We start from the raw sequence: 15,309 nt of genomic DNA on the forward strand, positions 1-15,309 counted from the left end.
CATCATTATTTCCATGATGATAACAATTCATTTAAAAGTTAATGCTAGTTACTCAAAATGAAGTATAGGCCTACTAAAGAAGTGTTTGGAAAGAGCAACAAATACAACTCGCCTAATATTATTTTTTAATTGAAAAAACTGGCATTGCATTATTTGCTCCTCCTTTACGCTATGACTTTTTTTCTCCATAAGTTAACTTCATCATTCTACTATTATTGTAAGACACTAGACACTAACTACAATTTATTTTATTCTTCATTGAGTTCAGTTTCCATCTACATGTTGTTGACAGTAATGTTGTGTGCAAATTAAAGTTGTAACATTTTATAAAAATCATTTTTTTAGGAGCATGTAAAAAAAATGCATGCAACATGCTACAGCGACGTAGCATGCCCTTGGGCTGGCACTGAAAGTCGCAGCCCACAGGCAGTTGAAGTGGTAAGTTTAGACCTTGTTAAGTTACTAATAAAATACCCAATGTTATCGGCTCCAAGATCCATTGTTTGACCACTGAGCTCTCTGTTGTGCTGGTGCTTCTAATAAACTGCCAGTTGTGAACTATTATGGTCATTTAGGCGACATAGCCAAACTGGGTTTTGGCAATGGCTTTGGCAATTATTTCATTTAATTTTAAAATTAATTGAAATAATTGAATGAGTGCGTGAAATGATGGACCCGACCCTTCATCGTCTAACATTCTCTTATTAGCTTCTTAGATGCAGTGAAGAGCCAGAGCCAGCTACATTTATACAGCCATACAATCCCTAACACAATCACATATAAATATACATATACAAACACACACACACACGTTAAGAAATACTATATGTATATGTTAAACACAAAAACTGGCAGGACATTGGATTAGCAATTACTCATCCAGTTTTGTGTCTGTGCATGCATGGTTAACAACCTGGTCTGTAACAAATTTTGATCTAAATAACCATACAGTGACATCTAGTGGCGAAAACTAGAAATTGAAGAAATTGCTTTATTGATATACCACTGTGTCCCACGATATTTTTAAAAATAGGCTAGGCCTATTATGTTTGGAGTCCAAACAGGACATTTTATATAGTCTAGTTCTTTATGAAAATATGGACTAAAAATTCAAATAATATATGCACGTGTTTACAAACTTCAAAACACAATTGATACAACTTTTGGAATAAAAATTTGCACAACATTTTACGTGTGCAGTATTTAGCTCCGTTTACACGGTATAATGGCACTGCCCATGCCTCGGGTCATGTCAGCGAGGGGCGGGGATCACCGCGGAGCTCCTCCCTCCTCCAGGCTGCCGTCACCGGGGCTGCTGGACCGGAGCAACTCGGCACCAACAACCAGCCACTGGCTGCTGCTCCGTGCTGAGGGAAGACTCGGTGCAGCCGAGGAGTCTCCCCGCCGTCTCTGCCCGTCAATTCTCGCTGTCCACGGTTAACGACATGGCCTCCGACGGCATGGACGAGCGATCTCCTCTGCTGTCGGGTCCCAACTCCGAGAACGTCACACCCACTGCTCCCCCGTACCTGCAGGATTCAAGTCCCCGAGGTAAACACACGATATGCAAAGAGCCTTCATGCGGAGTCATTTTTGGGCGTATCGAGTTTGTGCGAAAATAAAACTGCAGCAATTCAAGGCGAGGCGAAGGCGATCAATCGGCATCTGAGAAAAATTGTGGAGCTTGAGAACTGAGAACTGGAGCAGTGGGTTAGAAAAACGGGGCCTACAGCATCAGTAATATCTGTTTTTACTGCAGAAATGCTTACATCACGACCCACTGGGGCCTGTAATGTTTTGGGACCTCACGTCGTAATGCTCTGAGGCCTCATCGATGTGGGCTGTATGTTGGTGATTGACGGGGGCAGAATGACCCACTGCAGATGTAGGCAGCCTGATAGCCTTTTGTCCCAGCTGCAAATCGACTAAATGCCCAGATGTGTCCTTCGTGGATGGGACTAAACCCATAGCAGGGCATGTTTCAAATGTCATAATATTACATCTAGCTGTCAGTTTACTCATTTGTATGAAAACTGGACTGTAAGCAACACATATTTGGCCTTGATCTTTCAAAGATTGTTTGAATCCTATACTAGCAGCTTAAACACAAACGTGCATCTACAACTAGGAGACTGACACACTGTCCACATTCTGCTTTGTAAACAGCAGGATGTAGGTTAGAGCACCATAATGCATGCAGGGCTGAATGACCAAGGCAAGTACAGCTCATAAATCCTCAGTCTAGAAGCCGCTGTCAGGACTGAACTTTGCACCGAATTTAGTCTGATTCTGTATTTAGAAGAAGATAAAATCCCATTTTAAAGATGGATACTTGCATTAAGACATGCTATTTCTTTTTAGTTGGAGGCTTCACTTGGTAAAAGTTCCCTCTAAGTGTTTTTACAAAAACATACACATCCAACTCTCATATTCAAGGATTATGTCTTGTTTTAGGCAAATTGAGCTTCAGACACTGTTCAGACACAAAGTTCCCTCTGGACTCATAAAACACAACATGTCTTTGCTTTTGTCTGCTGCAAAGGAATATTCATTGACCGTGTCATACTCTTTGCAAAGCATTATAAGACACCCGGCTAATATTGAGCAAACATAATGTTGAAAAATTAACATTATATTGTTCTTAAGCAGTCAAATTTTGCAGTGCTCATCTATCATCCCCGGATTGTAACGGTCGTAACCTGTGAACTGGCATCCTGTTTGGATGTTACAGCACAGACTGAGTAAAAGCTTAAATGAATGTCTGAATATGTCATGGCTTATAGTTTCTCCTCCCTCTCTGCACTCTGGGAAATGGCTAATCCCGGCTCTCTGGGTTTGTTGGGGTACAATATGCTGTCAGACAATATGGGGGAAATCCTCTATCAATCAAAGATGCCAAAACTGAGATGTTTTCGGAAAACACACTGACTGAGATGATAGTTTGATTTATAATATAATATATAATCCGCTGCATTTAGGAAACTGATTGAACATGAGCTGTGATTAGGATTTAGTGAAATACGTAATTTATGAAAGTGACTGCAATCTCTGCTCTGTTGATTTCTGGAATATCTTCACAATAGTAATTAATGACTGCTTTACCAGATGAACAGAGTTGTCCACCATCGGTTTGTATTCAGCTGTGTCAGCTAGACGTGTATTCACAGTGTGGTGAAAGGCGGAGACCAACGACCTTGGCTGCGTCTGAATGGTTAGCCTGGTACTGTGCTTGTTTTGGTTGTCACCTGCTTGGTTTTTCTGCTTGAACGGCAGAATAAATTGACCGCAACAAGAGGCTGTGCAAGCCATGACAGTGTTTTAATCTTGACTCTGATAAATTCCCTCTTCATCTTTACTTTTACTCTGTAGCAGCGATTTACTAAAGCTGTTAAAATGCACATTTTATCCAAACCTTTAAACCAGAGATGGTGGCAAAATATTAGGGCAAAGTCATGGTCAGGACTCTGCAACATTTATCCTCATGCTGCATTGTTTAGCTTTGTAGGGAAGTGTTAGTTATCCAAGGTAACTGGGAAGTATGAGTCTGGTAGTAATCTTTTTTTTTAATTTTTCACATAATACAAATCCCTCAAAAAGACCAAAACCAACAATGAGTTGATTCTACTAACAAGTGTCTGTTTAGCTAAAGTCTAGTACATCTTTATTTTTCTGTGCCATAGAGCTCACTTTTTGTCCAAACACTATTAAAAACACATTAATGCGCCACATTTATTACAGTCAACATGGGCACTGTAGTTTATTTTGAGTCATGGGCGTGCCATATCATATTGTAAAAGAAAATACTGGCATATTATATGATAACAATGTTTTTATTATCAACAATATGTCTTTTATTATTTGTCTACGTCACGATTATACGGAAGAGGATTAGGGCCACTGGTGAAAAAACTATGTGAGTTCTGACTTTATTCTCTACGATTACATCGATAAGCAGCATCACACATGGCTGAAAGTTGCGTTGCTGCTGGCTCCAAAAGAGGAACATCAGTGGTGTGGAAGGGGTTTAAAAATGTTTTAGCAGCACTACATCACGACCAGCATCATTTAGCCACTGCATTAACCACGAGACAAGTTCCGCCAGGATCTAATTTAGCTCTGGTGACGGCTGGTCGATCATCACCACATCGCATGCTCGCTTCACGGTAATTAATCGGAGCAACATTATTGTCAAAGAAAGGAAAACCTTCTGAGCAATTGCACAAATATTTTGCAATAACATGATGTTATTTTAAGGCCATGTCGTTCACCCCTACCCTGGAGCTCATATTGTGTATTAATCCACGACTGAAAAGAGTCCCAAACAAATAGGCCTACACTATTTACTCCTGCTTGAGTAACATTTGCTAGAAACTACAGTGCCCAGATTTTTTAGGAAAGTTAATGATTTCTACTTTGGTATAGGAACTAATGGGGTGGGGGAGACAGAAAGTAATGAGGCGGACAAATTTGTTGTTGATTTTAATTTTATTGATAGGATTTGTTGACATAGTGAAAATATAGGTCCTCATCCTTTTAACTTTAAAGACATGTTTTAATTTAATGCCATATGAGTAACAGGAAACAAAAAAAACCCCAAAAGTTTCTCAGAAGCTTCTCAGCCATTCTTCACTAAAAATCCCAAGTCACACAATCAGTGATGGCACCAGCTAGACAGGGTGTGATTATGACTGTATGTGGTGGTGCTGTTGGTGGGAGATTGTTGTAGTAGAGCGTCTTATCGTCTTACCTCTGGTTCTGAGGAAAGCCGGTGAAAACCTTTTGCTTCTATATTCATTTTCAAACATGCATTAGGAGAACTCGGCCACAGCAGAGAGAGAGAAGCGAGTAGAAACAGGCCTTTCCTGAGCTTAAGAGCCGGTGGTGGATAACAGCGAGAAGTGCTGACTGTCTTTGAATTCAAGCTTTTTTAGGATTTTATTTCATACTGTGAGAGAGTAGAATACAGTCTGCATCTGACTGTATTACGTTTTGGATGAACTCAGTTAAGTAGAAGATGCTTCACCATGTGCTGCCTGCACACAGTAGGAGTGTCCAGTCTGGCATGGTTTGGTTGTAAGTCTAGCTGTGCCCAATTAGACGAGGTGTCCTATGTCCCTGTGGTGTCCAGTGTCGCTCAATCATAGAGACAAGCTTGTTCACCTGTTGACTTGTCCCATTATCTCATTCAGAGTGAAAGGAATTGGTTATTTGTGAAATAAATGCCTCCTTTGTGGTTTTGTTTAGTACTTGGGTCAGGCTCAACAAAGACTTGATAATGTATCAAAAGAGACTGCGATAATCTATTTTTATTTAACCTTTATTTATATACGTAATCTCAATGAGATACAAGGTCTCATTCTCAAGAGACACCGGTTATATAAACCTGCAATATACTGTTTGTGGTTGTCTGTACATCAAATTATTATTACCATTATCTATTATCCTGTTATCTATTATCCTATCTATTTTGTCGATTAATTGAATAATTGTGTGGTCAAAAATATGTCAGAAAATACTGAAAAATAGAAATCATAATGTCACTAAACCTGGATTGACACATTTGAATAGCTTTTTTGCCAAAAAACCCAACACTCTAATACTCATTTTTTTATAATGGAGGAAAAAGACAAGAAGTAGCTTTTTAAATCTGGAGCTGGAACTGGTGATTTTGTGGAGTTTTGTTGTGTGACAAAGACTTGACAATTGCGTGATTATCAGAGTTGTTGCAGATTAATTTTCAGTTGATTGACAAACGCTCACTGCCTGAGCTGGGCAGTAAATCTGTACTTTGTTGTGTAATGTAAGGTTTAATGCAGATCTAAGTATCACACAGACTGTAAATTATGTAAGTACTTACCACAGTAGTAGCAAAGGTAGTGACTGCTGTAAATCTATGGATTATATATATTAAAACCCTGAAAAACACATGGAATGTAGACTAATTACACAAAGTTAATGTGGATTATACAGTACAGAGTTCGTTTGAGGGGCTGCTGTATTCACTTACGTCTTTCAGACGATATGATATGTCTTCAAAATACCACGGCCTCACAATAAGAAAATGGCTCCTATGCTACACATGTTAACTTTGTCTGCAGCTTGGCAGAGAGTGGATTTTACGCCATCACTTTGGTATCCTAAAGGGCCCATTGTTTCGTTCTTAAACATAGAGATTAGTGCTCGCCCCCTGACATAGAGAGAAGAGTCACATGTTTAACAATCAGTGTAGCACACAGGCTGTCATGGGTTTGCATATAGTATGTGCAGGCTGCCTACCATACACTAGGAAGTATTGTAACAGCTCCCTTCTATAACTATACGTTGTTTTGGGATGCATCAGATGTTTGTTTTTGTATATTGTATACTGTACTGGGTAGCTCATCATAAAATTAGGGCTGCCTGCAACTAGACATTCATTTTATTATTGGTTTATTAAAAGCATTACATTCTCACATTTTAGAAGCTGGAACCTTGTATATCCTTGCTTGGACAATATCTCAAGCAGTCAATTATCAGCATAGTTGTTGATTGATGTATCAAGTCTATACAAAATGTTTTTAAACACATTAAAAGATGTGGGACTTTTGAACAGCAACGTTTTTCAGCAGCTTTTTGTTGTTTTGTTTTAAATCAGAGATTATGAGTTTATTTCGGTCTGTTAGACCTTTATTAGAATAATAATGCGATAATGTCTGTAGTTTTATCCATGCATGCACTATTAACAGCTGGCCGTGTGTTGTGTGTTTTGCCCTCCTCTTCTTCTCAAAGCCGAACTACCTCCTCCCTACACAGCCATCGCCAGCCCTGACGCCGGCGGTGTGCCTGTCATCAACTGCCGCGTATGTCAGTCGCTCATAAACCTGGATGGAAAGCTGCATCAGCACGTGGTTAAGTGCACAGTCTGCAATGAAGCTACAGTAAGTGGAGGCCATTGTTGAGGCTGATGACGGCTTTATAAATGATTCTGTCGTGGTAGTTCAACTGTCAATTTGAGTAAAGACATTTAGTCTTCAGTTTTATTTGAGCTGCTTATCACTGCTCTCTTCTCCTCCATCTCTTCAGAAATCTAATCACACATGCACACACTTTTTCTGTATTTTTGTATTTTGCGTGCTAAAACATGGAATTTGTCGGACTATCAAGAGAGACACCATTTTCTATGCAGGCCAATTCTTTGACTATTTTTCATCTTGACATTGTCTACTTTTCAGATGTGGATGTAGACATCTGTCACATCCATTATTTAGTCCAGTGATAAGTGCTCCATATGGCTCAAATGTTTCCCCCTGTGTCTATCTGAGAGCTTTGATTGAGCTGTCAGTGGAAACACGGAGGAGGATGAATCGCTGTCATTGCACCCGGGTGGGAAAAGCAATTTCCACTGGTTGATATTTGTTGTGCTTATATATCAACTCACCATATAATATTCTATTACACTGGACCAAACGTTGCTTAATTAATAGCATGTGGCCTTCAGTTGTTGCATCTTATTTCAGCTCAGGTTCACCAAACACAGCAGATATAAATCTAAAGCTGAAATGATGTGCATCAGGCATCCTGTGAACAACTACTCTACATAACTTAAACATTTCTCAATACCGTCTAATTCCAATCACAACAACATTCTAAATTGCTACTGGGAAAAAATTATTCAAAGCTGTCAGCAGGTGTGTATTTATGTGTGTATACAGTTTGAATATGAAATACATATGTGACAAATATGTAACATAAGTGTTGAATGAATAAAATGTATTATTGTAATAAAAGTTTACGCCATTGGCAAGCCCAATGTGTGTAGACATAAACAGCACAGAATCTTGTATACAGAGACTAAAAAAATGACAAAAACAGCATGTCAGAGGACATAATATGGACATTTGGAGCTGATAGGTGAAGTAATATATATTTTTTAGATTTAAGGCAATCCCCATACTTTTTACACCCTGTTAGCTCTGAACAGCTCTGCTATGTCACCCATTTTAAACCAACTGCTCCCCTATTTTATGGCTTTGCGTTCTGTATTAAACAGATTCTGTTATGTTGCCTTCCAGCCCATCAAGAACCCCCCAACAGGGAAGAAATATGTGAGGTGTCCCTGTAACTGCCTGCTCATTTGTAAAGACACGTCCAGGAGGATAGGATGTCCTCGACCAAACTGGTAGGTAGCAGGCAGTCATGTTCAGTCCGTTTAGCGAGAAAAGTCCATTTTTACATGGCAAATCAAGCCCTTTCTGAAGTTTCATGTCATCAAAAACGTTTACAATCCAGTCTTGGATTGGTTGTAAATGTAAGCTTGTCCATCTCTTTGTTCCTTCGACAGCAGACGCATAATCAACCTGAGCCCGGTGATGGTTATCCCAGAGGAGCAACCTGCCCAGCCGGCACTGCCCATCCAACCTGAAGGGATGAGGGTGGTCTGCGGTCACTGTGGCAACACCTTTCTCGTACGTAAACCCACCAAGACAACCAATCTACCCAATCACAGAGTTGTTTATGCAGAATTGTGTTGCTGTGCTGTTGTTGGTACGTGCATAATATTAATCTAGAGAGAAAAACCACAACGTATTCTTCACTACAGAATTTGATGATGGCAATAGGGACATAGTTTTGAGGTGCATGGCTTATTTAAGTTCATCCAAAGCACACAGCTAATAAGATGTTCTCCTCCTGTTGATCTTTTATTTGTTGAAATGAAAACAGAGTTTGATGTTTGCAAGTGGCTGTCATGCATTTGGGGCATATTTCCTTTCCTCGTCTTGCTCATTAACACCTAATAGCAGTGTGGTTGCAGCCTTTTTTTCTGATTATTCCCATTTAAAATGAAATTGTCTTCCTACACCCTGTGTTGAAGATTAGTAATTTGACGTGTTCGCTTTTATGGAGGTTTATACCTCTATTTGTCATGTTTCATATTTATAAAAGGAACTGCAAGGTGTCTCATTGAAGGAAGAAGGTGCAGAGCCTGAGATATTGAGTCGGTGTGATTCTGACATGCATGTCAAAATCAGTGCTATTGTCCTCTAAACTTGTGCACATTGTCGCTTGCGACATCTGTAGGGCAGTGAGGACGCCATGTCATCCCAGCCAATGTCTGGCATCCCCAGCGATGGCTCTCCCCCAGCACAACAACAGGTTGAGAAAGCTGGTCATACTGGTGGACATATTAACAACAGCCTAACCTGCTCCAGTTCAATCTGTGGCCTTATTTACACTGGTGATAATATGACTTTGTACGCATCTGGCTTTCAATAGAGCTTCAGTTAAAGAGAGGTGAATTAGATTTTTAATATAAAATTGGCTTAGAATCAAAGCTGATCAAAAATCTAAATCAAAGCTTTGGCCTGAATTTCAATTGAATTTTTCAATGGTTCTCTGAAGCCAGAAGTCAAAAGTTGCATATTAAACTTGTGTCAGTAGTACCTTAATTTATTAACACCCTTAATGAAACAATTGTATTTAAACAATCCTAACTAACATAATATAACAATAATTCTAAATGCTAATTTAGCACACTTTTTGATATATTCTTTCACAAAGACAGAATAAAAACATTTACAAGTGTCAGACTGTCATAATAACTGATCATGTCAATCATTCCCAGTAGTTCTTGTGTTGATTGTTATAAAAATACACTTGTATTATAGTGTTGTTACATTCTGTGTTCACATGTGCATGTGTGGATGCTTCCGTAATTTACCTTAACAGCATTTTTTCTTCTGTTTCCTCACAGTGGATGGAGCTTCGGTTTAACACGCTAGCCAAGTGTCCGCACTGCAAAAAAATGTGAGTCCATCAAACCTCCATCTAACTCAGTACACAAAGGTGACAATGTGAATCATTGTAGCAGTGTGTTTTCAACTCATGTATTTCAGCTGACTACTTTCAGTTTTTGGATGTTTTTTCTGACTGTTGCAGGCAGCCTTTTTTTTTTTTTTTTAATTTTAATCATGTGAAGTGTAAAAATCATTTAGCAGACTTTTTTAACGTCTACAATCATCCCAGTGAACATCAAGTCTGTGTTGTTTTTGTCAAAGTTACATTATTGTTAGTTGTTGTTAGTTTTGCAGACTGATTTAAAATTTTGGTGTCATAGTTGTAATGTAACTTTTATTTATATTAATGCAGACTTGGATGTTCACTGTGAAGTGGCTATAAGGGTGAAGGGTTTGTTTTTATATTAAATGCAGAAATAAGCCAATGGCTGCCATTAAAAAAAAAAAAATCAGATTTTCTCAAACGCATTAAACCTAGTTTTGAAAATGGTTAATTGTGATGTAAAGTTTAAATGATTTGCAGGTCTTGTGGTCTTTAAAGTAAAACAAACTACTATTAGAGGAATCAGAACATTTTAAAACATAGAAATCACTAACTTTCCACTAAAAGCGTTGGCATAGACACTCATTCGTGTAGGTTTGTGGTTTGGTGGGATACAGCTCGTAGTTTTAACGTTCAGCTCTTGTTGCTGGTGAGGTTTTCAAGCACTTACTTTATGGACTTTGTAGTTTTTGTAAGGAGAGGGGAGTGGAGGTGATGGAGGCTAAGCTAGATGCGTGACAGGAATTAGAGCCTGGCCTCAATACATGTAATGGGATAGGAGGGTCACAGGGTTGAGAGGTGGTGGGAGGGCATTGAAAGGTTTGACTGAAAGTGATGGTATTACTGTAGCTACACAGGGCAGGCAGTGATGCTGAGACAACAAACACCCTACATCAAAACAAGTTGCTGTCTTTGCATCTCTTTCTTATTACTGCATCTGCCTTTTCTATATCTCTGTGGTTGTCACTGTCTTGCCCTGTACCTCTTCTGCCATCTTTCCTTATATTTTATTTAATATTTTGACAATATCTCAATTTACATCTCTCTGTCTTTTTCTCTATTTATATCTACTTATCTTAATTTCCTACAAAAGTTGTCAGAAAGAAAAATAACTCCAACATGATTTAATTTAATTTTACTTTTTACATAATACGTAAAAGATTACATTGCAAACAAAAAAACTTCCTTTGTCCTCTCCCAGAGTTTTACAAATAAAATGTGTGATGAAAAGATCTCTCTTCCGGGAAAAAAACTCTTCAGAAGTCAGGAGTAACAAAGTGCTTTTAATTTAAATGTGTTGTCATCATATAATGAGCACTACAACATACAATGGGATTTGTATTCTGTCAAGCCTATACTGTTCTGGGAGGCCATTAAACCATTATAATCTGTTTGTTGCAAATAGTAATGGTAACAATCTTTGACTTCATTTCTACCTTTCACCTCAGTGTCTCATTATCTTTTCTGTTTTCTATATCTTTCCATCCGTATTTTCTTAGTCTGTATGTTTTTCTCCTTTGTAACAGAAGTCAAAACATTAACAGATGAAGTAACATGGAGTCAAATATATTTACATGAATGCTTATAAGGAACTGATAACTTTTGGTAAAGTAGCACTTCACAGAAGAAAATCTCCCAATTACATGTATAAAGTGTTGTAGGGCAGTTTTTTTTTTCTTTGCCTGATTAGTTCCGGTTTTGCAAGTGATGTCCAGTGCTTAAGTCTTTAAAAAAATAGTTTTTAAAAAGAGGTCTGCTCCATATATGGTCACAGTTGAAATGAATAATATGCTCAGGTGGCACAGATGTAAACAGAGAGTTGAACAGAGACAAAACCTGACACCAAAAGGAGAGAGTAAGAGAAATAATAAATCAGGTGATCAGGCTTCCCATAAGCCATCTGAATTCCTGAAGAATGCTTGAGTCCCGTCACATGAGAGGCATGTGAGAGCAGAGAGGGGGGAAAAAGTAAAGAAATGGTGAAGCAAAACAAAAAACTTATGTCAGTCTTGTGCTTTAGTGCAGTCACTGGAGTATGGATGAAATTTAAGTTGTGACTGACCTCTGGCACTTTCATGGTTACTTGAAAAGAGGAAGAGATAGATTTTCTTTCCTGGGAAATGGGATAAAGTCGTATCAGTAAATATCAGAATGCAAACCATTTAACCATTTTTGTACCTCAAAATGTTTCCAAACGTTTGTTTACTCATACTGAAGTTTGAAATAGTTAAGCTCAATTTTAAGTTTTTTATTTATTTATTTTTGAAACATAGCCATATAACAATACAAATACAGAAGGATGAGCTGTTTCTCTTTTCATTCTCTTTCTGCAGATCCTCTGTTGGCAGCGCGCTCCCTAGGAGGCGTTGTTGTGCTTATATTACTGTAGGAATGATCTGCATTTTCATCGGAGTGGGTTTAACAGTAAGTACGGTCTTTGTCTTGTTTGTGTTGTTTAAACTGTTTAAGTAAAGATGTATGGTGTGTAGTGCTTTCAAAACAGATATTGCAAAGTGCTTCATAATGAAAGCATTTAGCAGGAAATATCACAGACAGGACAGTAACAAACACAAGAGCAATAAAATGGAAGTGACAGAACAGAAGTAACATTTAAAAAAACAAAACATAAGAAAGTGCGAGACTATAAGTGAGTATGAAGAATTTTCACACTAGCAGCTATGCAAGGCTGTACTTGTGCTGAATGTTAATGCTACCATACTCACTATAACAATGTTAGCATGCTGATGTTTAGCAGGTATAGTTTACCATGTTAACGTGCTAACATTTACTAACTAGCACTTAACACAAATTACAGCTGAGGATGATGGGAACGCCATTACTTTAGATGGTGTTTGGGCATAAATCAAAGGACTTGATGATGGTGCAAGATCAATTCCTCCTGAGAGGAACAATATGGGTGTAGAATTTCAGGCAGTTATATCCAATATTTTAATATTTTACTCAAAACCCCCAAAAATGGAACCTCGTGGTGGCACTTGTGGAAAGTCAGGGAATCATCAAGTCAGTTGCAATCATGTTCGGGGTACACAAATGCCTTTTTTTTTTTTAAATGTCTTGGCAATCCAGACCGACCGGCCGGCCGGCATATGTTATCCATAGTTTTGAGTTCAGGAAATCTCCAATAGACGCTGGTTGGCCGACCTGAGAAACTTTAAATCACAGCATTTAATGCATCAAATTCCCTTTGGCCTGTTAAGCCTCTGGACTGTTGAGTAAACAAAAACTATTTTGTACAAACAACTACATATTGTTCAGTTTTGCACAGTATATAAGAGTCACATCAGACTTTCACAACTTGGTCTAATCATAGTCACTTGATAATAATCTCATGGTATTACAGTCGCTAATATTTTAACTCGAGGTTACTGAGCTTGTTGCAATTCATTTAAATTTCCCTGCAACTTTTCTGATGAAGTGGATCACATCACTGATACATAGACTAAGGTCTTTTATTAATCTCTCTCCATAAAGATAAAAGTTTATTTAGTCTTTATTCTTGTTCTTGTTAATAGTTCACCCATGTTCTCTTTCTCTTCTCCGGATCAACAGGTTGGTACTCGAGACTTTGCCAATCGTTATAACGCCACCTACGTGTCCTGGGCGTTTGCCTACCTGCTGGGTCTCATCTGTCTGATACGAGCCTGCTACTGGGGTGCTATCAAAGTCAGCTACCCGGAGAATAGCTTTGCCTAGAGCGGGCTCGGCACAACTCTGCACGGCCCTGCGTGGCTGGAAAAAACAAACCACACTTTTAGTTTTTTTTCCATCTTGTTTAGATTTCAAACCGGCCATCTTCAGCAGAGTGGAAGATCTGCAGAGCGACTGGACAGGAGTGTGTTAAAGAGGTGTATGTTGGAGATGTATCTTGTTGGGTTTGTGTCTGGAATGTTCAAAACAGTTTTGACTTGCTGAACAAATCTAAAGTTTATTTATCAGTCCTCCTGTAGTCCATAAGTACTCAAATCCTTCCCAGGTTTGGCTGAAATCCTCCAAAATCCAGAATCCAGAACATGAAAAAAAAATGTGATCTTTTCTTTTTTTTTATTAATGAATGCCAAGATTTAGATTAAAAAAACAAACGAAAGAAATGTTAGTTTAGCAACCTGGTTGGATTTGGCCTCACTGGACCAGTGTCAGTCTTTTCTGTTTTTCAGCAATTGATTTCTATTGTTACTGACCAGACCAAGATGAGACATCCTCCTAAGAAAAGTTTACCCATTGCACTACGATTATATGCAATTGTATGTTGTTTTGCTGCTAGTCTAACTCCTGCTACAGAAAGCTGCATACCCATATTGTATTGTAACCATTTACCTTGCCTACGTACACTGACATAGTATTGCATTATGATTTTAACTTTCAAAATGATCACTTTTTAAAAGTATCCTTAAATACCCATGTGTGCCAACTTTGCTGCCCAGTATTAGTCAAGACGAGCAAAAGATCAGCAGGAGCTTTTTTTTTTTTTTTTTTTTTAAATCAAAGTGTTATTTTTTTCTGGTGCCATGCAGCTTTGAACTTACAATGGCAATAACCCTTTTTATTTGAGTTCTTTTGAACCGTGCCTCCCTATGTTCTTCACTGCATTTCTGTTGCCTTCTCACTAGTGGGAAATTATCCCACATCATGGTGACTTAGTTTGCATGTTGACTTGTTTCTGCCCTGTCAATGAGGTAGCTAAAGCTTCTGATGCTCCTGTCTTTGCTCCTTCTGCCTGTAAGTTAGAATGTAAATCCTCATCCTTCTCCCCCCCGCTTATAATCGCCGCTCTCTGACCTCCGGTGAACACTCTCGCTATACGTCAGCATCCAGTCCCTCGACATTTACCGGTGGCCACAGCTCAAACTTCTAACCTTGTTTTGAATGTGATGATTATGATGATGATGATGAAGCAGAAAATAATGTTAAAAAAACCTCTTTGTACATGGTTCAAATTCAGTACTTGGAAAACTGTAGTGAGCGGTGAAAGAAGAAGATTGCTCTTGGGTCTTTTTAAAAATGATAATTTATCAATAAAATGCAAAAACTGCCTGTATTGTTCTGTCTGCTCAATGGCTGTGAAGAAATATAAGATTCATACAAACAGGATGTACTTAAAGTAATTTTGAGAAACTTACTTTTCCATTATTTCCATTTATTTTATTACATTACAGGGTAAAATATATTGCAGCTTTTTTTATTCCACTACATTTATTTAATAGCTACGGTTAATGTCGGATTATTTTTTTTTGTGTGAAAAATAGATATTAGAAAATGGGATACATCACTGTAGATTAAACGATCTAACAATATATAATTAAGCATTTTATAACTAGACGAGCTACAACATTAAAATGCTGCTTACGCAATAACGTCATTAAAAATAATCCTGTAATACAAATTATACAATAGCATTAAAAAAAAGAGTACTTTTTCTCAAAAAGTACTTTTGGAACTTTAAGCTTCACTACTTAGTTTTCTGATATTACTCAC

General features: G+C 38.2%; 1 protein-coding gene across 2 annotated transcripts; it reads left to right on the forward strand.

The window, feature by feature from the left end:
• Positions 1-1,268: 1,268 nt before the first annotated feature.
• pip4p2 (phosphatidylinositol-4,5-bisphosphate 4-phosphatase 2) lies at positions 1,269-14,870 on the forward strand. 2 transcript variants are annotated; one of them, XM_034892557.1, is made up of 8 exons: positions 1,269-1,551; positions 6,769-6,917; positions 8,052-8,158; positions 8,321-8,444; positions 9,058-9,132; positions 9,731-9,783; positions 12,150-12,240; positions 13,387-14,870. In XM_034892557.1, exons 1-8 carry the CDS (start codon positions 1,446-1,448, stop codon positions 13,528-13,530), a joined length of 849 nt encoding a protein of 282 aa, XP_034748448.1. In that variant the 5' UTR covers positions 1,269-1,445; the 3' UTR covers positions 13,531-14,870. The 2 variants fall into 2 exon arrangements, with proteins under 2 accessions (XP_034748448.1, XP_034748449.1); XM_034892558.1 differs by lacking the exon at positions 9,058-9,132 and having other exon boundaries at positions 1,271-1,551.
• The last annotated feature ends 439 nt before the right edge of the window (positions 14,871-15,309 follow it).

This window comes from Etheostoma cragini, chromosome 14 (genome assembly GCF_013103735.1).
Source record: "Etheostoma cragini isolate CJK2018 chromosome 14, CSU_Ecrag_1.0, whole genome shotgun sequence".
In the NCBI taxonomy this organism is placed as follows: Eukaryota; Metazoa; Chordata; class Actinopteri; order Perciformes; family Percidae; genus Etheostoma; species Etheostoma cragini.